This window comes from Orycteropus afer, unplaced genomic scaffold (assembly GCF_000298275.1).
Source record: "Orycteropus afer afer isolate SDZICR_OR568_19922 unplaced genomic scaffold, OryAfe1.0 scaffold00178, whole genome shotgun sequence".
NCBI classification, from domain to species: Eukaryota; Metazoa; Chordata; class Mammalia; order Tubulidentata; family Orycteropodidae; genus Orycteropus; species Orycteropus afer.
Genome location: NW_006921765.1, coordinates 6,299,192 through 6,327,127, shown reverse-complemented (window position 1 = coordinate 6,327,127; position 27,936 = coordinate 6,299,192). Strand labels below are relative to the sequence as shown.

Genomic DNA, 27,936 nt, shown 5'->3' with positions numbered 1-27,936 from the left:
GGTTTCCCTTTTCTTTGTTGAAGAGGGTCTGTGCAATCCTTCTGCCTAGTCCGCCATCTTGCCCCGCCTCAGGCTTCTTTACTTTGGATACTTCCATAGTTGGGTTGGTTTGTTGGTTATATTATCATGTGTGTTAATTGTCAGTTGGGTTTGTTGTTATTACTTCTCTGTCAAAGGACTCCCTTTATCATCTCTTATAAGGTTGGTCTGGTTTTAACAAATTCCCTTAATTTCTGCTTATCTGGAAATATCCTAATTTCACCATCATATTTAAGGGACAGTTTTGCTTGGTACATAATTCTTGGTTGGGGATTTTTCTCTTTCAGGGTTTTATATATACTGTCCCATTGTCTTCTCGCCTGCATGGTTTCCACCAAGAAATCCGAACTTAGTCTTATTGGTTGCCCCTTGTAGGTAACTTTTAATTTTTCCCATGCTGCTCTCATCATTCTTTCTTTGTCTTTGGTTTTGATAAATTTGATGATGATATGTCTGGGTGATTTTCTTTTGGGGTCTATCCTGTTTGGGTTTCGTTGGACATCCTGAATGGATATATTTTTATCTTTCATCATACCAGGAAAATTCTCTTTCAACAAATCTTTGACAATTTTCTCTGTGGTTTTATTTGTCTCTTCCTGTTCTGGAATTCTGATTACACGTAGGTTATTCCTTTTGATGGTATCCTACATGAACCTTAGGCTTTCTTCATCTTGTTTTGATCTTTTTTTTCTGATTTATCTCTTTCAAAAACAGTGTTCAGATATTTACCTTCAAGCTCCCTAATTCTGTCTTCCATTGGTTCAATTCTGTTCCTTTCCCCATTCAATGTCTTATCTATTTCTGAAAATTTAGTATTAATCGTCTGGATTTCTGTGTGTAGATTTTGTATCATTTCTGATTTTTCATTTATTTTGTCATTTTGTTCTTGTATTGTCTTTTGAAATTGTTCTAGGGTTTTCTCTGTGTTTTCCTTGATCTGTCTTTCAGTTTGTTGAAGATACCTAAATATATTCTTTTGAATTTCTTATCCATTGCTGCGTCTTCCGCAGGGATGTGTTTTGCGTCTATATCCTGGTCCCTTGTTTTTCCTGCTTTATCTTGCTTCTTTGTGTGGACTGTGATGCTCTGTTGTCTCTGAGGCATTGTGACATTTTTGTGTTTATATTTAATTGATGATTATTGGAGTGACTTGCCCACGATTTTCGTTTTGTTTGTATGTTATCTACACAACCAGGGTACTGTGCTCCTCTATTTGCTAGTTGACAGCACTTATACACTCACCACCTGCCTCCTTTCTTGTTGTCAGCCTCTCACATGTCCCTGCCGACTTTGGCATACAGATCCTACTCTTAGGTCCCTGGAATCCGAATGAGAATCCTATCACTTTAAAATCCAAAATGGTTGCCACTTCTAAAGATTCAAAATTCCTGCATCCTCGGTCACTTTAAATATCCAAAACAGCTGCTACTTGTAGACATTCAAAATGGCTGCCCCTCGGTCACTTTAAATATCCAAAATGGACGCTGCTTATAAACTTTCAAAATGGCTGCCCTCTCGGTCACTTTAAATATTCAAAATGGCTGCCGTGTATAAACAGTCAAAATGGCTGCACCCTCTGGACTGTGAAAAGTCAACAGCTCAGGTTGTCTCCCACCTTGCTATTTCCTTTCGTAGTCATAGGCCCCCAGCACAGTTGTCCCTGCAGCCCTTGGTGACCAGCACTGATCTTTAGGTCAATTCTCAGATTCCAGCACTGCTTGAAAATATTCGTGCTCTTGGTCCCATCAGAGTAGCTGACAGTCCACAGCTCCGACTGTCTGTGTACTCACTGTTTCCATCAGGTTTTTCCACTAGTTGTTGCCTAATCTACTTCTGTATAGTTCCTTTCAAAGCTCAGGGCTCCAGGATTACCTTCTGTATCCCTGTCCTTTGGCTTTTCTTTTCTTTGTGAAAGAGGGTCTGTGTTGCTTGTCTGCCTATTCCTCCATCTTACCAGAAGTCTATCATTTCTTTTGGTACAGTGACTCTGTGTATTCCTTCCATCTTCTTTTGATTCTTCCTGCATTGTTCAATATTTTGCCCATAGAACCTATCAGTATCACAACTCAAGCTTGAATTTTTTCTTCAGATCTTTTTGCTTGAGAAACGCTGAGTGGGTTCTTTCCTTTTGATTTTCCAACTCCAGGTCTTTGCACATCTAGTTATAATGCTCTGTCCTCTCAAGCTGCCCTTTGAAATCTTCTGTTAAGCTCTTTTACTTCATTTCTTCCCTTTGCTTTAGCTACTGTCTGTTCAAGCACAAGTTTCACAGTCCCTTCTGACATCCAGTTTAGTCTTTTCTTCCTTTCCTATCTTTTTAAAGACCATTTTGCTTTCTTCATGTATGATGTGTTCCCACAACTCTTGTGGTCTTTACTCATTGATGTTCAATGCATCCAAACTGTTCTTCAGATGGTCTCTGTGTTAGGCTGGGTTCTCTGAAGAAGCAAAACCATATGTAAGTATAAATCTGTATAAGTAAAACTGAGAGAAAAATTCATCTTAGGAAAATGGCTCACACACTTACAGAAGCTGGCAAGTTCCAAGTTCTTAGATCAAATGTCAAGCTGGAGGTTTATCCCAACTCACACAGCTGTAGGGGCTGATGAGCTCAAGGTTGGCAGGCAGTATACCAGCTGTTGACACCAACAAATGATGAATCCAAGATCTCCAGGCCAAATGGTGCATTGTTCACTTATGGACAGTTGTAGGCAGCACACAACAGAATCCCAATCCACAGACAAGTGTCTCTTTTTCCCAGGATGTCCATAAATGTATTGGAAGCAGGCCACACTCCTAGGGAAACTCCCTTTCAACCAACTGGCTGCTCAAAACGTATATATCAGATCTCATCATGGGACTAACCCACATCACAACTACCTAAACCACTCAGAATTGTGGTCCAGCCAAGTTGACACACAACTCCAACTATCACAGTCTCTAAATTCAAGTGGGATATATTCAATGTCATATTTTGGCTCTTGTGGATATGTTTCGATTTTAATCCCCTTCAACCTAAACTTGCATATGAGCAATTGACTGCTCCACAGTCCACCCCAACCTTGTTCTAACTGTTGATACTGAGCTTCTCCATCATCTCTTTCCTTAGATGTAGTCGATTTGATTCCCGTATTTCATCTGGTGAGATCCATGTGTGTAGTCCCCATTTATATTGTTGAAAAAGGTGTTGTGCAAAATTCTATCATATAGTCTCCAGCATAATTTCCATCACCAAGGCCATATTATCTCAACTACTGATGCGTCTTCTGTGTTTCCAACTTTCATATTACAATCACCAGTAATAATCAACACATCTTGATTGCATGTTTGGTCAATTTCAAACTGCAGAAGTTGGTAAAAATCTTCAGTTTCTTCATCTTTGGCTAGTGTTTAGTGTATAAATTTGAATAATAGTAGAATTAACTTGTCATCCATGTAGGCATATGGATATTACACTATCACTGATATCATTGTATTTCCAGATAGATCTTGAAATATTCCTTTTAATGATGATTTTGTTTCCATTCCTTTTTGTCATTCCTGGCACAGTAGACCATATGATTATCCAATTCAGAATGTCCAATACCAGTCCATTGCAGCTCATTGATGCCTAGGGTATCTGTCTTTATGCATTTTGTTTCATTTTTTTACAACTTCCAATTTTCCTAGATTCAAACTCCATGTTCCAATTATTAATGGATATTTGCAGTTGTTTCTTCTCATCTAGAGTTGTGCAACATTAGCAAATGAAGATCCTAAAAGTTTTACTCCATCCATATCATTAAGATCGACTCTACTTTGAGAAGATAGCTCTTTCCTAGTCATAGTCATCTTTCAATTATATCAGAAAATGGTTCTCTGCCATTCATAAGGTTTTCAGTGGCCTGTTTTTTCATGTCCTTCTTTATAGTCTGTCTTTGTCTGGAAGTTCCCCTGAAACCTGTCCACCATGGGTGGTAGCCCTGCTGGCTTTTGAAATACCGGTAGTATAACTTCCAGCATCACAGCAATACACAAGCCACCACAGTGTAACATACTGACAGACAAGTTCACTCAGCTTTATCCCTAGGCAAATGCTGCCCTTTGGATCTAGTATGGTTGATTGTTCTAAGGGAAGCATACCTCCTTGGTTTCATTGTTCACTTTATAGGCCTATTGTTTGGCTGAATGTTGAGCCCCAAGGGGGAGTTCAGTTTCTGGCTTCAAGGTGACTAAGGGCCGTAGTCTCAGGGGTTCCACCAGTCTCTATCAGAAAGCCTGATCTTCTTTATTATTTTGAGTTTTGTTCCACATTTTTCTACCACTCTTTTCAGGACTTTCTGTTGTGATCCCTTTCAGACCAGTCTGCAGTGGCAGCCAGTTGTTCAGTTCTTAGGGTTGTGGAGGCTGAGGTGCATGTGATCAGTTACTCCTTTGGATAATTGTTCCCAGGTGTCTGATTTTCTTCACTGTTCTTTGCTTTGAAGAGATAAGATGAATGGTTGCACCTTAAATGGCCACTCACAATCTTTTAAGATCCCAGTTCTCTTCACCAAACATTTGAACATTGTCTTTGTGGACTATGTTATGCCAGTTGACCTTGGTATCCCCTCAGAGTACTGAGCCCCTAGGCCCAACGACTCATTCTCTCAAGGTGTTTATGGCTAAGAAGTTTTCATAACTTTGTCTCTTATATGCTGTATTGTATTCATGGATGTATTTGCAATACCTGTAAATACGTATGTCAAAATATCATCTCTCAAACCTCAAGGGTGTAGTTCCATTCTCCTTCCCGTGCTTGTTCAGTTTGAGTTTCTATCTGTGTATCCACTCATAGATTATTGTTATTGAGGGATTATGTATGTAATATATTTACCTTTGTTGCCTTTAATTCTCTTGTGTTCTTCCCAGTGTTTTCCTTTGCCTTGATCATTTTTTGCTGACTTCTCCTTTAGTATGTATTGCCTTTCCCTTAACCCAAGTTAATACATGTCTGCACTCTAGTTAGCGAATTACCCTCCCTTCCCCTACCAACCTTGGTAGCCTTCTTTCTTTGCTTTGCCTGACTTTCTATAATAGTGGTCTCAAAAAATATTTGTCCTTTTGTGATTGACTTATTTCACTCAGCATCATGTTCTCCAGATTCATCCATGTTATGAATTGGGTAATCAGTAGCAACTGGAAGGGTTTTAAGTTTCCCAATCGTAAAAGCCTGGATTGCCTAGAAGAGACTGTTGGTGGAATTATGGACATCAAAGGCCATTCTGGAGAGGGCTTACAAGGAAGTGAAGAAAGCTGTAATATCAGAGATGGCACAGACAGTGAGAAGCAGCAGCAGAGAAACGGCAGCAGCAGAACCATGAGGCTGGTGCAAGATGGCGTGAGACCCAACACAAAGAGCAAGAGAGCTGAGTTCCTTTGGGGCCAAGGCTTACTGGCAGAATGGTGTATATCCACACACTTATCAGTAGACCTGAAGAGCTTTATAACAGTTGGCCTGAGCAGGGCAGAAGCTGAGCCAGCCCAAGAGGCCCAGGAACAGGAAAGCAGAGCTACCTTAGTCTCAAAGGGTAGGGCCTCAACTTCTAGGGTCTCAAAGGGTGTCTGCTGCCCAAAGCTGAGGAGGCGGGGATGCCATGCCCAAAGGGCCAAGGAGGTGGAATCACCACTCAGATGTACTAGGAGATTGGGGCCACCCAAAGCAAAGGGAGCAAATTTGTCCTCCCAATGGACCTGGAAGGTGGAACGGAAGCCCAGGGCTAAGGGGCCTCCACCCAGAATCTGGAAGGTAGAACCACTGCCTAAAAAAAAAAAAAAGACTCACTGCCGTCAAGTTGGATCTGACTCCTGGCGACCCCTCCTTAGGTTTCCAAGGAAGTATCACTGTGCAAGTAGATGGCTCAATCTTTCTTCCGAGGAATGGGTGGTGGCTTTGAACCGCCATCCTTCTGGTTAGCAGTCAAATGACTCAAACACTACACCACCAGAGCCACTGCCTAGATGGTCTCAAAGAATGTTGTTGTTATGTGCCGTCGAGTCAAACCCGAGTCATAGCGACCCCTCCTTGGGTTTCCAAGGCAATATCACTACAGAAGTAGGATTGCCCAACCTTCCTTCCGAGGAGTGGCTGGTGGGTTTGAACCGCCAGCTGTCTAGGCTTGAGAACTAAAGTAAATTGTTCTGCTGCATTATTCACTTACTTGTTGCCTGTTATCTATTCCTTCCTTCAAATTTCTCCAATTTGGATTAGAAATATCTGTCTTGTTCCTGTTCCACCATTGTACTCTGGAAACAGATAACTTGTATTCCAGATTGCACAGGTTCACAGGGGAAGAGGAATTTTGCCCAAGGATGGAATTTAGACTTGGAGTTGATTTTTTTTTTTTTTTTGGCTTTAACAAACAGGAGTTTATTCTCGTACAGTTTGGAGGCTTTAAGTCCAGGTCCTAGGGGCTGGGTGAAAGCACCCCAACCTTGGACTTCAGCTCTGCCTCCTGCTCCCAGCCCCCTGAAGCTAGAGGCTTTTCTTAACTCAGACAGCTGCAGGCTACTGAGGCTGACAAGCCCAAGGTTGGCAAGTAAAAAGGCACAGTCCCAAAGTTACCAAATGACTGGAAGGCTATTGATTCAAGTCCACTGAAGTTCCCAAGATCAGCAGGGCTGTTGAGCAATGACTTGGCTCATACAGGGTTCGAGCATGCCATAAGCTCGAGAGCATTCCCAAAGCTGCTGCTTTTTTTTTTAATTTTATTTTGATTTGGGTGAAGATTTACAGAGTAAATTCACTTTTCATACAGCAGTTCACATATACTTTGTCTCATGTCATTGACCAAAATTTACAATGCAACAGCTCCCCTCCCACTTCCTCCCCATAGTTACCTCTTCCCAGTGGCCGTCCCTCCATACTCTTCTGCACCCTGAGCTATCTCCCTGTGCATAAGCAGCCCTTCCTTCTCCCATGATTGTTCTCTCCAGGGCATGTGTCTACTTGAGGTAAATGTTTAACTCACATGCCTGTACTTTGTTTGGCTGGAAACCACAGGTGTGGGTTCAATTCCAGACCTGAAGGGCAGCCAGGGGCCATAGTCTCAGTGGTTCCACCAGGCTCTGTTGGACCAGCAAATCTGGTCCCCCCCTTCTTTTTTTTTTTTTTCCTCCAAATGATTTTTTTTCCCCAAATGATTTTGAGTTTTGTTCCACATTGTTCTCCCTCTCTATCCAGGATCTCCCACACATCCCTTCCAAGTGGATGACAGTGGTAGCCAGGCACCATCTAGTTCTTCTGGTCTCATAATTGTATAGGTTGCATATCGGATGGTGTACCAGTCACTAGGACTGATTGTTTCCATTAATTTTGGTTTTCTTCTTTCTTCTTTGCTCTTGACAAGGAGAGACCCATAAAGTACAGGTATTTTTTAAGAACATAAAGACCTTTTCTGAAATCTAATAATCATTCCAGATTTCTTTTCTGAATCAGATTCCTTCAGGTGAAATTATTTTGTAATGGAAAACTCCATAATGGCTTATTACTCATGGCTATACTTTGATAGGTGCTTTGGTGGCAAAGTGGTTAAAGCATTTGGATGTTAACCAGGACGCCCGTGGTTTAAACCTATCAGCCACTCCATAGAAGAAAGATAAGGCAATCTGTTTCCATAAATATTTATAGCCTTGGAAACTTTATGGGACAGTTTCTGTCCTAAAAGGTTGCTGTGAGTTGAAATGAACTCAATGGTAGTGGGTTTATACTTTGATGTGGAAAAAGACTTTTAAGAGGCATCACCATTACTAACACTGAAAACTATGGCTACCTTTTCACTGGAAGTTTTTTTTTTAATTATTTTTGTCATTGTTGAGACTGTACACAGCAGAACACATACCAATTCAGCAATTTTTACATGTACAATTTAGTGACATTGATTACATTCTTTGAGTTGTGGAACCATTCTCAACTTCCTTTTCTGAGTTGTTCCTCCCCTATTAACATAAACTCATTGCCCCCTAAGGTTCCTATCTAGTCTTTCAGTTGCTGTCTGTCTGATCCCACATAGATAGATCTTAAAAAAGCGCACAGCTCAAGGTAGGCACTCTTTACTAATTAAGCTGTTGTGCAGTTTTAAGACTTCAAGGGATACTTTTGGATTAAGATTTAAAGATTACCTCAGGGCAGTAGTGATGGGGTTCATTCAGCCTCCATAGATCCAGAAATCTGGATTCCTTGAGAAATTGAAATTTTGTTCTGCATTTTCCCCCTTTAGATCAGGATTCTTCTATAAAATCTTTGATCAAAATGTTAAGTAATGGTAGCTGGGCACCATTGAGTTTTCCTGGTCACATGGCAAAGGGGCAGTGGTTCATGGAGGCAATTAGCTACACATTACATTTTCTTAGGAAAATTTTACAAAACCCTTAGAAAGACAAACTTTTCAGTTTATCTATTTAGTGAAAACTATTTAGTATTCTTTCTTGGGAATAAGCTTTTTGCTGTCGTGCAGTGTTTCAGATTCTGTTGTTTGTCCACAAGTAGGCTTTTCTATTGAGCATATTCTGTTTTTGTTAAAAGTTCTACATTTCTCTCAATCTGTATTGAGATTTTCTACTCATAAAAGATGCTAAAAATTTAAACAATAAAATCCTTCTGGGCAGCTGTGCCTGTTACACTACAACTTTTCTTGACCAAAAAAAAAAAAAAATCAGAAGTATTATGGAGCGCCAGAAATTGTCATTAGCTGTCGTAGGCTGCCTACTAGAGTGGTCTTCCCCAGAATTATGAGCTGTCATTAGAGTGTTCTGAATTTATAAAAATCAAGGATTTTCAATATGACCAAGCATCTTTACTAGAATAGTCAACTGAGTTTGTAGTTTAATTCTAGCCATGCAGTTAAGGTTAAAAAATATTTCTGCATTTTGAGATTATACAAATTTATCATCCCTGGTTATACCTTGAGTCTCTGTAGATATATTTGTTGTTGTTGTTTGTTGTTATGTGCCATCGAATCGGCCCCAACTAAGTGACACCTCCTTGGGTTTCCGAGGCAGTATCACTACAGAAGTAGATTGCCCAACCTTCTTCGAGGAGTAGCTGGTGGGTTTGAACCGCCAGCCTTCTGGTTAGCAGTAAAGTGCTTTAGGCACTTTGCTACCAGAGCTCCTTATAAATATATATAGATATAGATATATACACTGTTACTGGTAAGAGGTCTTTTGCTATTATTTTAACAGTGAGCATGAGGTATCTACATAACTAGCATTGTGTTTTGTATTTACTTTTTGCATAGTGAAAATTATTGGCTTCAAAATATTCTATAGAATCTAGTATGTATTTTTCAGAAAAATTAAGTAATGGGGCTCTTATGTCCATACTACAAGCAGTTATGTAATGGGGAATAGAAAAGTAATTCTCTTACATCCATACTAGAGTGTTATTTTGGTATATTTCTAATTAGTATTTTTTCCTGTGTTTTTTCTTAGTTGTGAACAAAGTATACATAGTTTTCATTGTTTTCTTTTATTCAGTAGTATATCATACGTTTTTCCACATGGCTGCAGTCTGATTCATAACCACTGTTTTTAGTTATATTCATGTGGATTTTAAAATTTCTCTATTATTCCTGTTAGCAGTTTTCTGGTTTTGTTTTCCATCTTTTTCTATTGTAACATTGCAGTGAGTAGATTCTTATCCCTATGGTTTTTACTTTTGCCAGGTAATTTAAGAGTTCTCAGTATAAATAGTAGGTCATAGGTCACGAACATTTTTATGGTTGATACTTACTGCTAAATTACTTTCTCAGAGGGAAATCCTAATTTGTAACCATCACCAATTTATATGTGTGAATGTGAATCTTTTATTTATATTGGTCAAATCTTTTATTACTCTTTTGTTCTATATGTTCATCTATATATTCTCCTATACCATTATCTATCCCAGTGCTGTCCAAGAGAATCTTCTGTAATGATAGTATTCTACAATCTTCACTCTGCAGTTCCGTAGCTAAAAGCTATGTATGGCGGTTGAGCACTTAAAGTGTGCCTAGTGCAACCGAGGTGTAGAATTATTATTTAAAACTAAATAGCCACATGTGGCTAATGGTACCATATTGGATAGGACAGATCTAATCTATTTTGTATTGTGGGAATATCTGCTACTTTTCCCTCTTCAACTTGGTTGAATTTGATCATTTGAGCAGTTTCACCTAAACTTGGCCTTTGAAGAGACTAGTTAGAGACAGCAGACACACTTGACCTACGTAAAATAGTTTTGCTTACAGGTAATCTTATGTACTAAGAAACCTGTTTCCCCGTTAATCACAACACTCTGAAGACTAATCCACTTTACTCTCCCCACCTCTTTTCTCTCTCCTTCTAGAATGGTTTTCACTTGTAAATACCATCCTTTCTAGTCATACCATGTGCCTTCATCTCACTTTAATTGGTTGTTTTTGCTGTTAATGTTTTTAGCTTAGCAGTTTAATGTTTGATACTGATGTGTACTCTTATTTATTAGCAGGGATGGTGAGAGAGGGTCAGCTAAATGGTTCATCTGCAGCGCACAGTGAAATACAAGGTATACCATTACCTGTTCTACTTATCAGCAGAAAGTATCTTTCTAGAGCTTAGTTACAACTATGGGGAATAATGACTTACCTTTCCTACTTAACTCTATTCTATTAAGGATTCTTATTTCTCTATCAAGTTTATTATGAAATTCCTAGTGTATCTTATGACTTGACTAATAAAATGTTAAATTTTAAATATCTGCATTAGCTGTATAAATTTGTTTTTGAAATTCCCTTTCATGTTGCACCTTTTCTCTTCTTCCACAGGCAATAGTACATGAGAGGGCTACAGAAATCACTATTGGACCAAGCTTTGAGGCCATGGAGTGTTTAACAAGTAAACTTAGAAGAACCCACCCAGAAAGTAACAAAACCCAGAGGTTGAAGGTTGGGCGTAGAATGGAGGGTAAATGATCCAACTTAATCCAACTTGCTGGCTGGTTGCTACTGTGCTGCCTGTTCCAGTTCAAGAACACCTGAGACTACAGGACCCAAACATCAGGCCCTCCCAGGCTGGACATGCTTATGTCCACACAGCCAACCGATGTGATCTTCCACTAATTGTGGCTGCAGCTCTGCATGGACTTGGGGATCTAGATGCCATGGAGACACCGTGGCCCTTGTTGCAGTTTTGTACTCCATACTTGGGTTTTTTCAATTAAGCTTAATGGCTTTTTTAAAACATGACTTGAAGTTCTAGTTTTCTAGATCTTTTACAGTGTACAGTATTTTACATAACCCAGCTGTATTAAAAGCCTGTTCATTTACTTTCCAGGGCCCTGACTTTACTTTTAAAAAAACTTTCACCTGCGTCAGGGTACTAACAAGCCTGATTTTTGTTTCATCTTGTGGTGGGTGATCTCATTTTCAGGACAGCTCTTTACTTACTTTTCTTTTAGGAGCGTTACCAGTTTTCACCATTTCCCTACTTACACAAACCATAGAACAGGTTATATGATGTAGGATTTTAGTTTTGAATCCTATGTAAAATAACTCCGAGACCTAAAAAGTGATTTATTTATGAAATTTATTTTCTTATATAAATTATGTATTTCTCTGGGCAGACAGCCTTCACCTTATTGCACTAATAGCACATCTGTAATACCAAGCTACAAGACAAAATCTTAACAAGAGGTTTGTATTCTTCAACATAGCACTTGTCTACCAGGCACTGTAGAGGAAGAATGAGATAAGGCCAGGATCTGCTCAGGTGAATGAATGGAGCAGGGAGGTGGGGCAACGGATACCTTTCTGACAGTTTTCTCCCAGGATGGGGAACATGCAAAGCTTACTAGATTCTAGGAGTTGGGGAAGAGTGGAGCTGAGAAGCCCAATGCAACACTGAAGCTTGGCTCCCTTTATTTCTAAGGGAAGCAGGGGCTCATCTTTCCCTCAGTTGTAACACATCACCTGGCCTAGTTGATGCTTTGGGGAACTGGAGTGGGAGTCATCAGAATTAGCAGCAATTAAGAACAGGCTTTATACTGCCACAGTGAGGTGGGTGCCATCCTGGCCCCAGGGACCTGAAAGCTATGTCCTATCAAGACCTAGAGCTGACTCACAAGGAGTCTCTTGAATATCAACATTGCAGAGCTCTGGTGTTGGGTCTGCCAACCATTGGTCAAAGCTATAAAGACACTGAGTCTGGAGGCAGAGTGAAGGCCTCCAGTAGAAGGCCTGAGGAGGAGGGTGGGAGTACCATGGGGGGTGGGTGTCAGTGGGCAGTGATTGTAACATGATTAGGCCCTCCATCCTAGCAGATGGAGGCTGGACAGGGACTGGGGTCACAAAGAGCTACAATCCCCTGGAGCTCCCCTCACTCTGCCTTTTTACTACTCTGAAGACAAGTTGCTTATATACTCTAAAGCACATTCTTGATACAGGAATTGGGGTCTGGAGGGGTTGGGGGAAGCGGCAATTTGGTATTCGGCAAGAGCCACATTAAGCCTTCATGAGGGCAGCCACTACAGCCTTGGCGTTGAGACTGCGTAGGTCACAGTAGGTCTGGCCAGTACCCACAAAGACAATGGGTTTGCTTGTGATGTACGTCATAGAAATAGCAGCTCCCACCTGAAGTGCAGAAAGGGGACACCCAATCAACTTAGCTTGCTTCTTTTCACCCACTCCCACAGTACCAGAGGGTTTTGGAACTAAAACAACTCCCGTATGAATGCACTGGCATTCCCTTCATCCACCCCCACCATGTTCGCTCTGTCCTGAGTCCTTTATCCATATTTACCTTGTCATCAATGGTATCAAATTTGGTAAGGACAATGCCATCAATGAGCCGAGGTGTTTGAGCCATAGAATGGTCAGCCAAGGCTCTGTTGAACTTGACCTGGAAAAAAGAAAGGTGGTATTAGAACCACCTAACTGGCCATAGCTGAGGTTGGAAAGGGTACTAGGCTCTAGCCCTCACCAGCTGATCCACGGCCTCGTTGCCTACTAAGGCCTCCCCCACAAACAGCACCAAGTCAGGTGTATTGACAGTAATGAGTTTGGCCAGGGCAGTCATCAGTGGGGCATTGTCTTGCATGCGGCCAGCTGTGTCCACCAGCACCACATCAAAGCCTTGGTTACGTGCTAGAGAGAAAAAAAGTGGTCAACTCAACACTGGGACTATCACTTGTGCTCAATTCTAACTTCCTAGCCTGGCTATATTAAAAATCCTTGTTTATTTTCTTGGGCTCTGAATTTGGTTACAAGGTAATGGTGGGGACCTCATCTCTAAGCACACTGAGGAAAAGGATGGAAACAGAGTCACCAAATTCAGTTTTCTTTGGTTGGACTGTATGAATTTTGCCTGGAACACATATTACCCAAAAGCAGAGTATGCCAAAACTTTCTGTTATTTAACATTAAGATATGGTAACCCTGATCCTCTGCAAACGTCAAAGGAACCCAAGGCAGAAAAGGGGCCCAGACACGCCCCCACGCCTTCCTGTCTCCAGTGCACTGTACCAAAGGCAATAGCTTCCATGGCAATGCCGGCAGCATCCTTGCCATAGCCCTTTTCAAACAACTGCACCATAGTACGGCCACTGTGATTCTCTGGTGGGTGTAGGGCACTCAAGCGCCGGGTATGTGTGCGAAGTTGTTCCACAGCCCCAGCACGAAATGTGTCGCAGGCAGCAATGAGGACACTGAAGCCATTCTCTAACAACCAAAAGGAAATCTGTGCAAAACAGATAGAGAAAAATGTCACCTAGAACCATGGTTGCTAAGACATGGAGCATGAAGAAGTAATGTCAGAGGCAGGCTGGGGACCTACCTGCACCTACCTTGGCAAGATTAGTAGACTTCCCCACTCCATTAACACCACAGAAGGTGACAACATATGGGCGCTGGCGACGCTGGGCATCCATAATGTCCCGAAGCATGTCCACACGGCGCTGTGGCTGCAAAATCTGCACCAGCGACTCCTGTAGAGCTTGCTTTACTGTAGAAGTCACCGCTAGGGGAAGGGACACCCATGAATCCCAAGGAAGGGCCTCCAAGAATGGCCCACACCTTTTTGAACTGAGGGAACTAGATGGTAACTAGGATTTTGTGTCTGGAATGCAGACTATGCCTGGTACTGTTCTTGGCACTTTACACAAGCGTTAACTCATTTAATCCTCCCAGCAATACTAGATTATGTAATGGTCAGACATCTTTTAAGAATGGAGGCCTATGCTCCTCTCAGTATGCACAATCCCAAGTACTGTGCACTTTAGGGAGATACTTACTACTAAATGTCCCCATCACCTTCCCTTCTAGCTTGTTGGCAACAGATTCACAGAGCTGGACCGCAATGTCTGCCGCTACATTCTTAGCTGAGGACAGAAAGGGGAACAGACGTTATATGAATGCCATGCCAAAAGTGAACAATCATTAGGATACAGCTCAGAAACTCAGTAGTTCTACTCCCAAACTATCCCTACCCCATAAACATGACTCAGCACCCATTCTTCCAGACTTACCAATGAGATGATCACGCATCTTATCCAGAACAGATTCCATGTCTTCACGACTCAAGCTCTTGGAACCCACAAGGCCCTTCAGCATTCCAAACATGCCACCCAAAGTTCCCTTTGTAGCACTGCAGGCACAAGCAATCATGAATACACGCAAAACCAGTGGGTAAAATCTCATCACTTCTGCTGCATACATATCATCCCCCACTTGAAATGCCCCTACCTAGGTTTGGTGGTGCTTTGAGAGGCCCCTTCATCATCTGAGCTGCTGCAGTCCAGATCCTGAAGCTGCCCCCCAGGCCCAGTCCCTCGAATCTGGAGGATGTTGGGAAAGGAAGTAGATGGGGTCAGGGACACTAAGATGCCTGAGGACAAAAAGCCAAAGATTTACCCTACCACATTGCTCTGGCTCTCTGATTTGGAGAAGCTCCCAATGTAACTCACCCCCTCATTCCAATCCACCTACTACACTGTTCTTAGGTGCTGTTGAGTCAATTCCAACTCAAACGGATTTCATGCAAAGGAGCAAAATTGCCCCATAGGGTTTTCCTGGCTGTAGTTTTTACAGGAGCAGATCACCAGGTCTTTCTCCCATCAAGTCATTGGGTGGGCTCAAACCACCAATCTTTCAGTTAGCAGTCATTGCACCACTAGGATTCCTCAGGTATTGCCCCACTATTCTCTAAGTTCTTGCCCCACTATTCTCTAGTTCCTCAGTTTCTTATTAATAACAACCCTCTCTCTTCCCCCTATTGCTGCTTACCAAGTTGATGTCCTCAGGCAGAGCAACCTCAGGAGTTCCATTGGTGGTGGGAGTACTATAATCCAAGACTTCCTTGTTAGCACCGCCACCCAATGCCCACACCCGGGGTGCCTTTTTGCCCTTCTCCTTTGTAGCGTCTGTCTTCATGGACTTACTGCAAAGGGTTATGGTGCAAAGGGTTATGGTGAAAGTATAAAATCTATTCATAAGCCAGAGACAACAGCTTTCTTGCCCCCACATGGCTAGTAAGTGTGTAACAGGGTAGGAGAGAAAGTTAAGAATGCTCACCTGGACTTCTCCATACCCCTCCCATGCTTCTGCATGAATTCCTCTCGCTTCCTGCGTACCAGCTCCTCTTTGGAAAGCTCTACCCCATTCTCAGGCCCCACTGGGAAACCTGACTTTTCTGCAGAGACTGCTTTGCTGGGAGCCAAAGGGCTGCCATCAGAACCTGTTAGGAGAAACTCACTGGAGAAAAAAGGCCAAATCCCAACAAAATAGACAATGAAAAAAATTATTCCACATCCTTAAGAGGAAACTTGGAGCAAACATCTTGGGGATCACAATGACTAGGGATGGTAAGTGTTGTGGCCATGTGACTAAGAGTAGGGAGCAAGTAATAATAAAAGGACAGGGACCATCTCAGTCCTTAGTAATACATTAGTGTTTTTCAATCCCCAATATGTCCAAGGAACCCAAACCTACCTTCCTTCTTACCCCCTTTTTTTTTGTTGTTCTTTGATTTTTCTTTGGGCTTTTCCCCACGTGTCTCAATCATGGACCTCACAGGTTTCTTAGCCTTTTCAGAATCTTCAAATTTCTTCATGGTAGTGGGAACACGGATCTTACTGCTCTCTTCTGCTTCACTGAAGAGAAAAGAGAATGGCTGGTTTTTCTAACCCGTGCATGACCCCAGCATATTTAGGAGAGTGTCTTTCAGTACACAATTTACAACCCTTTGGAGAGGGGAGACCTCTCACCGAAGGAGGCGCAGGAAGTCATTCTGGAAATCAAAGGTGCCATTCAATAGACTTAAAGCACTCTGCTGTTGGATCTCCGTGCGGTACTTGTCCCGAAACAGCCGGTGCACATCATCTATCAATTTGTCTACATAGGTCAGTGTTAGGATCTTCTGGAAACCAACCTGTTCAGGGGAAGAAACAGAGCCAACAGATCTGCTTACACACCAGCCGGGAAGGAGGGAAGCCAACTCAACCCAAGCCTCCAGAAATGTCTCAGCCACCTGGCAGGTTTCCCTGACTTGAGGACCAGCCAAGCTCTCTGACTGGGCCTAAGAGCTTCTCCCCCACCCCCATCTTCTTAGTTTTCTCAGTTACTTCACCATATTTCCTGGATACAACTAATTGGGATTCTTTTAATCAGGAATATGTTGAGAATATAATCACTATCCCTCTAAAATATCCCCACTTACCACAAACACCAGTTCAAACTGGTTGTCCAGTTTATACTTGAGTGTGAGTGCCTCATGGGTGAAGGAGTTGTTACCTCCCCGTTCCTGGAAAAAGATTATGTCCCAGAGTTCAAACTAACCCAGAAAACCCAGACTCAACACCCCATCCGGGAGGTACCTCGGGGGAAAAACAGACACTTCTCCCAAAGTCAAACCGGTCCCCTGGAAAGGGAGGTGCTGAGGCACGTCTCTTTAGCATTCCCCCAGGGAGAAAACGAGATACCAAGTTAGAGAGAGATGAGGAGAAGGTGAAAGGGAAGTACAGACACGTGGGAGCCGAAAGGGAAGAAGTCCTCTTATAAACAGATCTACTAGCAGCTGTACACTATTTACACTTTGTTCCCCCATCTATCATCACTCAGCCTTCGAAACAACAGAAAGCCGAGCTTCTGGCAAGACGAAGAGGGGTGAATGACATAAGCAGAGGTTCTAAGAGGAGCAGGAATGCGGCTGGGATTCCAAAAACCTAAGTGGGTGGGCGTCCCGATGTTGGGGGTGGTCTGAAGGAGACAAGAGAAAGAAGTGGATGGAGTCGCAGTTATCGGTGAGTGGCCAATACGAGGTGGGTGGAGAAGGTGGGAGTAAGGCGCGGGCTCGGTCGACGGGGACGATAGACAGGGGGTCTGGGAGGGAGATCACGGAGTTCTGATCCCGCGGGGGCGGTACCTGAAGCAGCACGGAACGAATCAGCGCGTTAACGGGCCCGGTGCATGAATCGCTCACGCCCTGGAAGCACCAGAGCACAAGGCCACCTTTGGAGAAAATGGTGAAGAAGTCGAGCATGGCGGCAGCAGGAGAGGAGCTAGGGCCGCCGCTGGGAACTCAGGCCACGGTCCCCGCCGCTTCCTGCTGCGCCAAGCGCGGGACACGTCACACCAGCGGCCCCGGAAACGAGCTCGGCCGCACTTCCGCTCAGAATCGCCCTCCCCACCCACTCGAGGTCGCGGAAGGCTTACGTACACCCGAAGCTAGCCAATGGTTGTTGGGGATCGGGCATGGACAGAAGGCGACAAGCAAGTCCACGCGAATACGGAGACCTATAAGTGTGGAGTTGGGGGGTGGGGAAACCCGGAGGAAACAAACCGGAACGTAGCGGCCTCTGCCCAATGAGCGCACTATCTTGGACCACCTGTGGCGCGGGTCAATGACCGCAGCTTGGTGACGGGTCTTGGGAGCTGGGTGCAGCACGCAGAGGTACCACTCGCAGGTGCCATGCTCCGAAGGGCGCTGCAGCTTGGCCTGTGCCGGGGCTTTGTGGCCCGAAGGTTTGGCACACGCAGAGGAGGCTCCACTCTGGGTAAAGTAGAGAGCAGCAGGGGATAGCGTGGCTCTGGGTGCCTCTCCCACTAGGACCTTCAAGACTGGCCCACGATGGGAAGACAGGGTCAGCTGGGAGAGGAGGGTGAGAATCAGACTACCAGAGCCATGTAGGGTCTGGGAAGGTGTGTGGATCCCTATGCAGCCCTTCTCAGGTGACAAATCCCAAATCATTTTGTGCCTCAGTTTACCACAGAATAACAAGGAGCCAGGCTGATATATTGGTTACAAGATGTGCATTAGATGTGCTCGCGTGCAGAGTGCTATGCTTAGTGCTGTGACCATGAAGGAAGGAAGAAGAGTCAATATGTGTCAATATGTGCCTGGAGAGTAGCTGGTGATGGAAGACTTCAATAGATGATAGACCAGTTCAGGGCTAGATAGAACCCAATTCAAGAAAGCCTTGCACTGCTAGGCCCTGAAGCTAGTATAATTGTAGAAGCATATGGAGCAAGTAGGAACTGAGACCAACCCTAAAAATAATGTTTATTCATTTGAGTAGGGTGTATGTTCCAGGCTATGGAGAACTGAGCAAAGGGTAAGAGGAGGAAAGTATTGTTCTTTTGCAAGGAACTAGCAAAAACCACTTACATAGCAGAGAGTTTCAGTAGTAGTATGACAAGTACTTTGGACAGGGAAAGTAAGGCCGTGTAGAAGGAGTTGAATGCTGTTGAGAAGAGTTTGGATGTTATATTGAAAATAGTGAGAAGTCTTGGGGATTCTTGAGTTAGGTATGACTTGCAAAAGGACACTTATTCAAGACACTTGTGGAGTCCCAAGGTGTTAAAATGGTTAACAGGCTTGGCTGCTGACCAGCGGGTTGGTGGTTTGAATCCACCCACAGGCACCTCAGAAGAAAGGTAAAAATGGCAAGGGTATCTGACCTCTTCTAACTTCACAAGGGGGAAGGAGAATTATTATCAGCATCAACAGCCCAAGGGTGATTCCTTTGAGGCAGAGGTCAGACATACCTCCTCTTGCCAACCTTTTTACAAATTCTGACACCAACTGTCCCTCCCACAGTACTCTACTTCTCTGCTGGATTCGATAATTTATTGCAATGGCCACATGAAACTCAGGGCATATTCATGATTATGAGATTTATTAGGGAAATAACAGGGTACAATCCAGGATCAGAAACCATTCAGGGTACAATTCTTTGTGACCCTCAGCCTCTCAGCCTCTGCCCTGTTCAAGCAGGTGTTACAAAGCTCTTTAGTTGCACCAGTAACTGCTCAGAGGTACCCCCACTCCGCCTGCATGCCTTCTGCCCAAAGGTACTAAGCTTTCTCATTTTGTAGGTCAGGAAGCCAGTCTCCTACCAGTCTCCTGGCTCTGCTACTGCTGCATTTCACCATCCCTAATGTTACAGCTCTCTCTCTGTCTCCTGGGTCTAAGAGGTTCTCAATACAGGGATCCTAGATCCAAAGGACACACTCCACTCCTGGCTTTTCTTTCTTAGAGTCATGAGGTCCCCTTTCTGCCTCTGGGATGGCTCATTTTAAGCCTGGCAGGATGGCAGAACTGACCAATTCCCTCATTAGGGTTCCATACAACTTATTTGCATAGTCTCACTCCCCAAAAGAATGCCACACACCTTGTTTGCATAGACCCACCCAATCTTTTGGTGGAAGTTAGAAGACCATGGCTAGAAAAGCCATATAAAAGTGATCCATCACACCACAAAAGGCTGGTGATCTATTTCCAAAAAATCAGTGATTGAAAACCCTGCGGGGTACAGTTCTGCTCTGATTTACATGGGGTCACCATGAGTTGAAATCGAGTACATGGCAACTGGTTTGGTTTTGGTTTGGTAATGAGCACATGTGATGTGCCAGATATTATAGTTAGGCAGGAGATTTTCAGTGGTGAATAAAGTAGATGTATTCCCTACCCTCTTGGCAGTGTGAGGCAATCACAAATAAAAATGACAAAGTTGCAAACATGTCACATGCTGTAAAGGACAATTCACAGAACTATGAAACTGAAAGTGTGATGGGAGAATTTGACACAGTCTAGGGGTCAGGAAGAGCTTCTCTAAGGAAGTGATAACTGAGCTGAAATCTGAAGGAAGCAAGCCACTAACTAGGCAAAGGAGTGAACAGTTTGCCAGCAGAAAGAACATATGCAGCTTCTCTGGTAGAAGTAAGGTACCATCAAGGACCCAAATGAAACAGCCCAATGCAAAAGGACAGGAGCCAGACTGCAGTGTCAAAGCTTTTGAACTTTTAAGTAATAGAATGCCATTGGAAGGTTTTAAGCCAGGAGGTATGTGGTCAAATCATTGTTTAGAAAAGCTCATTCTAGTTGTGAGGTTAGGAGAGAGATTGGGAACACAGGTAGGGTAGGAAAGAGGAAGGATGCTTTTTCATGTGAGGCCAGGTGAGGTTAGAGTGGCTTGGTCTAGGATGGTGAAAGCAAAGATGGAAAAAGGGGCAGATTGAGGCAATCACAAATAGGAGATAAAGTATTCAGGACTTGATAATAGACAGAACATGAATGTAGGACTGTTGGTAGTGATGGGTATCAGGCTAAGGTGCTACCCTCAGAAGGGCCGTGCTTCAGAGGGTGGTGCAGCTTGGGGCATAGCAGGGCTTCTAGTCCAGCGGCCTGGTTCATCCAGGTTGAGACAACAAGTCAGTTGAAGATACATATCTGGAGCTCAGGAGAGAGAGGACTGCACAGGAGATAAATATGTGTGACTCCCCTAACCTAGAGAGAGAGTATGGAGTATTAATTTTAGAAAGTTGAGTCTTGCATGCTGAGCAGGAGGTGTGAAAAGGAAGAGAGACTGATGGCATAGACCATACAGCAAAGGTGTGAGAGGAGGATGACAATGGGAACCGCCAGCTCAGTCTCTCTCTAGCCCACCTTTCTCTGTGCCCATCCTCCATCTCCCATCTCCCTGCCACAGGGAAAGGATGTGTGTGGCCTCTTTGACCATAACTACTTTCCACAGATTGGGATGGAAAGGTGTCTGAGATTAAGAAGAAGATTCAGTCAATCCTGCCTGGAGGGGCCTGGGATCCACTGTATGACACCAGCCACCTGCCCCCTGAACACGCGGATGTAGTGATTGTGGGAGGTGGGGTGCTTGGCCTGTCTGTGGCCTATTGGCTGAAGAGGTTGGAGAAGAAGCAAGGTGCCATTCGGGTGCTGGTGGTGGAACGGGACCACACGGTGAGGTCTGGGATGGGACAGAGGCATGAGTGGGGCAAGAAGGAAGTCTTATTTTATTAAAAACTCTAGGGATGAGGGGAGGGGGGACAAGGAAGGGCCTCAGTCTTGAAGAATCCAAAGGGCAGGAACCTTGTTTTGGACCTTGTTGAGAAATAGTCCCACATTATTCCTCCCTCAAAGCAAGAGCCTTGGCAGTAAACTGGTATTTTGTAAAAGCAGATTTCACAATGTTGGACCTTTGAGATTTCACAAACCTGGCCAAGAGGGCCTTTGTTGAAACTATAATTAATGCAAAGACCTATCCTAATCTCCCTCTCTTAGGTTCTTTACTTCTGAGGTTTGTACACTTTCATTCTAATTTGTTACTGCCAGCTAGCCATCAGTTTTGCTACTTTGGTCATGTCCTTCTGTTTTGCAACTGGTAGATTAAATGTTAAACTCCTGCCTTTGGACTTCCAGGCCATTATAGTTTTGTACCACCATGCCTAACCCTTTTTAGATAATTGACCTTCTCTGCTCTGCACAACTGCTAATAAGGATTTTGATAAATTATTTGTTCTCTTCAGGCTGCTGGTTGACTTGCATATGGGTTGTCAACCTCAACTCCTCTTAGTTTATAAACTCCTTATGAGTAGGACCCTTCTTTCATTTAAGTTGTATAACTCACAACTACTATTACAGTATTCTGTTAACATGTAACAGAATACTGGTCTACCTTGACTTGTCTTTTCCTTTCCACAGTATTCACAGGCCTCCACAGGACTTTCTGTAGGAGGGATTCGTCAACAGTTCTCGATGCCTGAGAACATCCAGCTCTCCCTTTTCTCAGCCAACTTTCTACGGAACATCAATGTATGTGTAGTGACATTTGGAGGGTTGGAGTGGTGACCCTTCCTCTAACAGAGAGAGGAACAGCCCAGCTAGCTAGGGGCTCATAGGAATAGTTATAGGTGGCAGCCCCTGGTTTTTTTTTTTCCCAGTGGGGGTACCTAACGTAGCGTTTCTCTCTGGTTTTGAGGGAGCTGTTGATGAGGAAGCCAGGAATATTCTTTTAAAAATGTCCCTTCTTTAAAGCAGCTTCTTTGAGGAGCTTTTCTTCACACACAGGAGTACCTGGGTATAGTCGATGACCCTCCCCTGGACCTCCAGTTCAACCCCTCAGGCTATCTCTTGCTGGCTTCAGAAGAGGGTGCTGCAATCATGGAATGCAATGTGAAGGTGCAGAGGTGGGTGCCGGGCTCAGCCTCGTGCCCTCAATGAGCTCCTGCACCAAGTCAGGCAGCTTAGACAATAGAGTTGACAGGACATGGCCCAGTTCTTGAGGAACTCAGTCCATCAGGCAAGTCAGATATATACAGACCTTGGGTACCTTGGGTACCTTGGGTCAGTGCTATAGTACTGGAGTGGGGAAAGTCCTGCCCAAGGGATTCCATAATGTGCCACATCATCAGGATCATCCTTGGCATATATCAGATCTACGAAATTAGAAATTCTAGGTAGGAGAATTCTCTACGAATCTGTTTTTTTAACAAGAACCTTAAGTCAGGGGTCCTACTTTTTCCATAAATATTTTACATTTTACAGGTCATACGGTCCCTGTTAGAACCAGTCAATTTTGCTATTGTTACACAAAAGCAGCCATAGATAATATGCAAATGAATGAATGTGGCCATATTCCAATAAAACTTTACAAAAGCAAGCAGTGGGCCAGATTTGGCTGACAAGCAGAATTCACCAACCCCTGCCCTAATGATTCTTGTCATTAGTCAAGAATGGGCATTTTTGTGCTACGTTACAGTGGCTGGGAACTTCATTTATTTTTATTTTTAATGAACAAAAAATAAAAGTCCTACTAGTGACAGGAACTTTCCTGGATGGCACAAATGATTTTCGCTTTACTACTAAAAGGTTAGTGGTCTGAAGCCACCCAGCAAGGCTGTGGAAGAAGGGCCTGGGAGTCTGCTTCCATAAAGATTACAGCCAGGAAAACCTTATGAAGCAGTTCTCCTGTATAATGCATGGGTCACAGTGAGTCAGAATTGACTTGACAGCAATGAGTAACATGTATTGTCATAAATGCTTTACAGCTATTAACTCGTTTAATCATTAGAACATCCCTATTTTACATATGGTAAAACTGAGGCACTAGGAGCTAGAATGTGATAGTGCTGGGATTTGAACCAGGCAGTCTGGCTTGAGAGTGATCACCTTTTGGGACAGCATCACAGAGAAGGTACTTGTACTAATGAACAAAATTATTCTACAGAGTGGAGAGGAAAGCCATTCCAGGCAGAAATGAAGGGACAAAGTTACACACCATGTTGTAAAAGAACATGAATATTTAGAGGATGACAAGGAGTTTAGTGTGGCTAAAGGGAGACTAGAGTTTGGACATGAAAGAGGAACCCGGTGCTAAAGAGACTTGACTAGGGTTTCCCCATTCAGCAATGAGGAAAAATTTCGGGTCAAGAAGTGGCATGAATGAGCTGAAATCACCACTCACAGAGAGGTCCGTATGCTCCCCCTGTACACATTCACCCTTTCTCAGATACATAGACCACGTTTCTCTCAGGCAGGAAGGAGCCAAAGTTTGTCTGATGTCTCCTGAGCAGCTTCGGAACAAGTTTCCCTGGATAAACACGGAGGGAGTAGCACTGGCTTCTTACGGTGACACTTGCTTGGAGAGGGGACAGTACTTTTCCTGAAGGTCAGGGGTTGAGGAACACCTCAGGTTAGAAGTCTCAGTGCCCTACAACCAAGCTTAAAGAGGAACATTTCCTTCCTGACCAGCAGGGCCTCCCCTGGGTGATACTGGCTCTCTGTCTGATTTGACTCTGGTCCAGTTGGTCAAGATGACCTTCTCTAATTTCTAAGTCTGAGAGAGGAGTTGGGGGGGAATGGACAAGAAGCAGGAAATACATTAGAAGAGGAGTCCTAGTGCCCTTTCGTGAGTTCTTTTTTTCTCATCACAGGAATGGAGGACGAAGGTTGGTTTGACCCCTGGTGTTTGCTACAGGGACTTCGGCGAAAGATCCAGTCTATGGGAGTCCTTTTCTGCCAGGGAGAGGTCACTCGTGAGTCTGAAGCCCCATGCCCATTGCTGTTTCCTCTACAAACCAGGGTATAGCTCTGACCAAGTTGGATTTTCTCACTCTCAGGCTTAGCAAGCGTTGTGGGGGTGGGAGAGAGTTCTCTCCTCTTAAGTGTGGTCTTAAGGCATCCTTACTTTCAGCTCCTGACTTGGACTTCTTCATGAACTGAAAATTTCAGCCCTGTCCTCTCCTGAGCATGCCCAAGCTCATCTAACTCCCCGATTTCCATTTGCTTCCTCTCTATCCCATTCTAGGCCTTGAGGTGTATTCTTTATTTTCTCTTTGCTGTAGGTTTCATCTCTTCATCCAGCCACGTGGAGGACATGAGCGGGGAAGAGGTCACTTTGAAAAGGATTTATGAAGTCCACGTAAGTTCCTCTTCTAAGTATCTTCCTTACCAGAGTGAAGGGACAATGAAGGTAATGACTCTCTGTGTACTGACTTTCCCTCACCTGCTTTCGGGTAAACTTAGGTTCCAGAAGAAATGTATTTTTCATGGTGCCCAGTGTCTGGCCAATGCCCTCCCTCCACTCACCCTCTGATGCCTACAGGTAAAGATGGACCACAGCCTAGAGTACCAGCCTGTGGAGTGTGCCCTAGTGATCAATGCAGCAGGAGCCTGGTCTGGACAGATCGCAGAGCTGGCTGGTATTGGGAAGGGGCCCCCTGGCACCCTGCAGGGCACCAAACTCCCTGTGGAGCCAAGGAAAAGGTAACTCCCCTCAGGGCAGCTAAAGAGGCTGGTGAAAGAAGGAAGACATGATATTAAAGTTATGTGTGCACGTATACGCCGGGGATGAGAGAAGGAAGGAAATAATATTAAAGTTGTGTGTGTGGACATGTGTGACAGGGTGGGGCCGTTGGCTGGGCTGTCCTCTCGATTTCCTGACCCTCCTGATTGTGGCAGGTATGTGTACTTATGGCACTGCCCCCAGGGACCAGGCCTGGAGACGCCACTTGTTGCAGACACCAGTGGAGCCTATTTTCGTCGGGAAGGACTAGGCAACAACTACCTAGGCGGCCGTAGCCCCACTGAGGTAATATAAGTGGGTAAGCGGTGCTAGGAAAGAGACACAGACCTTTTGTCATTAAGGAGTCAGACTCTTTGAAGGGCCCTGAGTTGTATTATTGAGGTAGAGTTGGGATCTTTTCTCCCATCCTCCACCTTCTAGGAGATTGATAAAGGAGTCTGTGGTCTGGTCTGCCCTCAGGTCCCAGGCAAAATAAGCCTTGTCCTTACCTTTTACCGCAGGAGGAGGAACCAGACCCAGGGAACCTGGAAGTGGACCATGATTTCTTCCAAGAAAAGGTGTGGCCCCATTTGGCTCAGAGAGTACCAGCTTTTGAGACTCTGAAGGTAACTCTGACATTGGACAGGACAGATGACACTGGAAAACCTCAGCCCCCTTGGACTTCCTGTCCACTGCCATGCTCCCACCACCTCAACTGCTGACCTCACATCTGTCGACCCTTAGCAGATGGTAGAGGATATGGTATTCTTACCCTTGGTCAGGAGTGAGGGCTGAGCATATCTGCAGCCTTTCTAAGAACCCAGTGCCATGTCCGGCAAAACCACACAGGTCACAAAATGAAGCAACACGAAAGGATTAATGGTTTTTTTAAAAAAGGAACGGGGACCAGGCGGACGCCCTGCATATTCTGCGAGAGTAACCCCTGATGCATCCGCTCTGCTTTATTTATACATAAGCATACAATTACATCGTTACTCTTGATATTTCTTTAAAACAATCAAGTATTCAATCAAATATTCTTCTACAGTAAAATCAAATATTTCCTTATAACAATCAGTTATTAATTAAAAGTTAAAGTTTTACTCTTTCCCATACCCAAAGGCATTTTCCCATGTCCAAATGTATTGGATAATTAATTAGGTTACTATCTCTTGCAGGATTAGCAAATAATCACTAAGATACATCATTCTAAAACATAACATGATTCTAAAGATTGGTTTCCAAGGTATACTATTCTTAGGGCGCAAAACATTATTCCAGGGAAACAGGTTAGCAAACATTCTGCTGGGGCAGCGTTCCGCCCCAGGAACACAAAGCTGAAGCCAAACAAGCATTCAACTGTAGGAGAGGCCTTGCTATCTCTTAAAGCAAACATTTAACCATAAGAGAGGCCTTGCCATCTCTTAACTGTAATTAGAACATGTGCCTTGCAATCAGGTTCTTTGGGGGTCTTTTTCTTGGTCTCCAACAACCCAGCTTGTACATCTGCAGGTTCAGCGCGCTTGGGCCGGCTATTACGACTACAACACCTTTGACCAGAATGGTGTGGTGGGCCCCCACCCACTAGTTGTCAACATGTACTTTGCTACGGGCTTCAGTGGTCATGGGCTCCAGCAGGCCCCTGGTGTGGGGCGAGCTGTGGCAGAGATGGTGCTGGAAGGCAGCTTCCAGACCATCAACCTGAGCCCCTTCCTCTTCAGCCGCTTTTACTTGGGAGAAAAGGTCCAGGAGTCCAATGTCATCTGAGCTGGTAAGCTGTGCCGTGGGCCCCAATCCCCACCCATAACCCTTGGCTCTAGATTTGGCCTGTGTTCAGTCCCCTTCACTGCCCAGTTCCTCACCATTCTCCCTCAGGGTGGGTATAACAGCCATACCTGGTACCTCAACTCACTTCCCTCATCTTGTTCTCCTCTCATCCAGATCATTCTGCCCTCATGTGACTGGGAAGAGAGGCTGGGTGCAGGCTCTGGAGTTTTGCTCCTGAGGCCCAGGCTAACAGAGAGTGATGGGCAGGACCCTAGGACTGATCCCTGGCTGAGGTTGATGCCACCCACCAAGGCAATCCAACTGGACAGAACACTCAGGAGTCCTAAGGACCATGGCCCAGAACTGGTATAGAAAGACTGCCATTGATTCTCCTTGCAGGCCCAACCAAGGCCAGATAAGTGAACGCTCTGGAGGAGCCTGAGTCCAGATTATTGACTTGTCTGTTCAATTTGCTTACCAGTCAATAAATTTTCATTCCTTCCTTCCAGTCTTCTGTTCCTTTCCACTCTTCACCTCATGGCAGTAGCCTCTGCAGCACCCCACTAAGCTTTGATACCAGGAATAAGGAATCACACCTCCCCCTCCCAGGAGCTTTCTTAGGTTCTAGATATTAGACATGTTATTTGCAAGGTAGTGCCTGAATTTCCACAGTTCTATGGGGTTGAGGTTGTAGGGAGAAAGGATGGATTTGTTCATCTATTCACCCAGCATTTATTCAGCCTCTACTCTTGGCAAAGCCCAGGGCTAGATATTGGAGATACAAATGCCAGCAAGCGAAGCATAGTCTCTGCTTTCACCGGTGCTTTCTTATCTCTGCCCACCTCCTGGCTCTTAGATCACATACAGTGTGATCGATTACAGGCTCAGGGTCAGTACAGAACATGGATACCTCATCCAGGCTGGGAGGGGGAAGGGAAGTAGGAACAGACTTTGTCCATGAAGCTTGCCAGGGAAGTTGACCTCTGAACTAAACCTAAAGGGTGAATAAACAGTTTAACAAAGTGCATGGGGGTAGCAGGGAAGAACAGATTCCAGGCTGAGGTAAAACCATATATAAAGAGCCA

At 44.2% G+C, this 27,936-nt stretch overlaps 3 protein-coding genes across 3 annotated transcripts in view; 2 read left to right on the top strand and 1 right to left on the bottom strand.

Moving 5' to 3' along the window:
* Positions 1-10,855, top strand: part of FAM118B (family with sequence similarity 118 member B) — a 69,922-nt gene extending 59,067 nt beyond the window's left edge. The window contains exons 7-8 of the mRNA XM_042781832.1: positions 10,523-10,582; positions 10,842-10,855. Of these exons, the coding sequence (XP_042637766.1) occupies positions 10,523-10,582; positions 10,842-10,855 (74 nt within the window). The remainder of the gene's footprint in view (positions 1-10,522; positions 10,583-10,841) is intronic.
* A 1,660-nt stretch (positions 10,856-12,515) lies between these two features.
* Positions 12,516-17,547, bottom strand: SRPRA (SRP receptor subunit alpha). The gene is made up of 14 exons (XM_007947235.2): positions 17,431-17,547; positions 16,726-16,809; positions 16,274-16,437; positions 15,999-16,159; positions 15,582-15,744; positions 15,294-15,447; positions 14,754-14,845; positions 14,537-14,655; positions 14,303-14,389; positions 13,856-14,028; positions 13,536-13,749; positions 12,994-13,157; positions 12,814-12,912; positions 12,516-12,644 (listed from the first exon to the last, which is right to left on the bottom strand). Exons 1-14 carry the CDS (start codon positions 17,545-17,547, stop codon positions 12,516-12,518), a joined length of 1,920 nt encoding a protein of 639 aa, XP_007945426.1.
* A 429-nt stretch (positions 17,548-17,976) lies between these two features.
* FOXRED1 (FAD dependent oxidoreductase domain containing 1) lies at positions 17,977-26,851 on the top strand. The gene is made up of 11 exons (XM_007947234.1): positions 17,977-18,061; positions 21,041-21,261; positions 22,003-22,113; positions 22,369-22,487; positions 23,834-23,928; positions 24,234-24,335; positions 24,645-24,721; positions 24,905-25,065; positions 25,261-25,390; positions 25,606-25,710; positions 26,597-26,851. The coding sequence occupies exons 1-11, from the start codon at positions 17,977-17,979 to the stop codon at positions 26,849-26,851; spliced, it is 1,461 nt and encodes a 486-aa protein (XP_007945425.1).
* Positions 26,852-27,936: the final 1,085 nt, after the last annotated feature.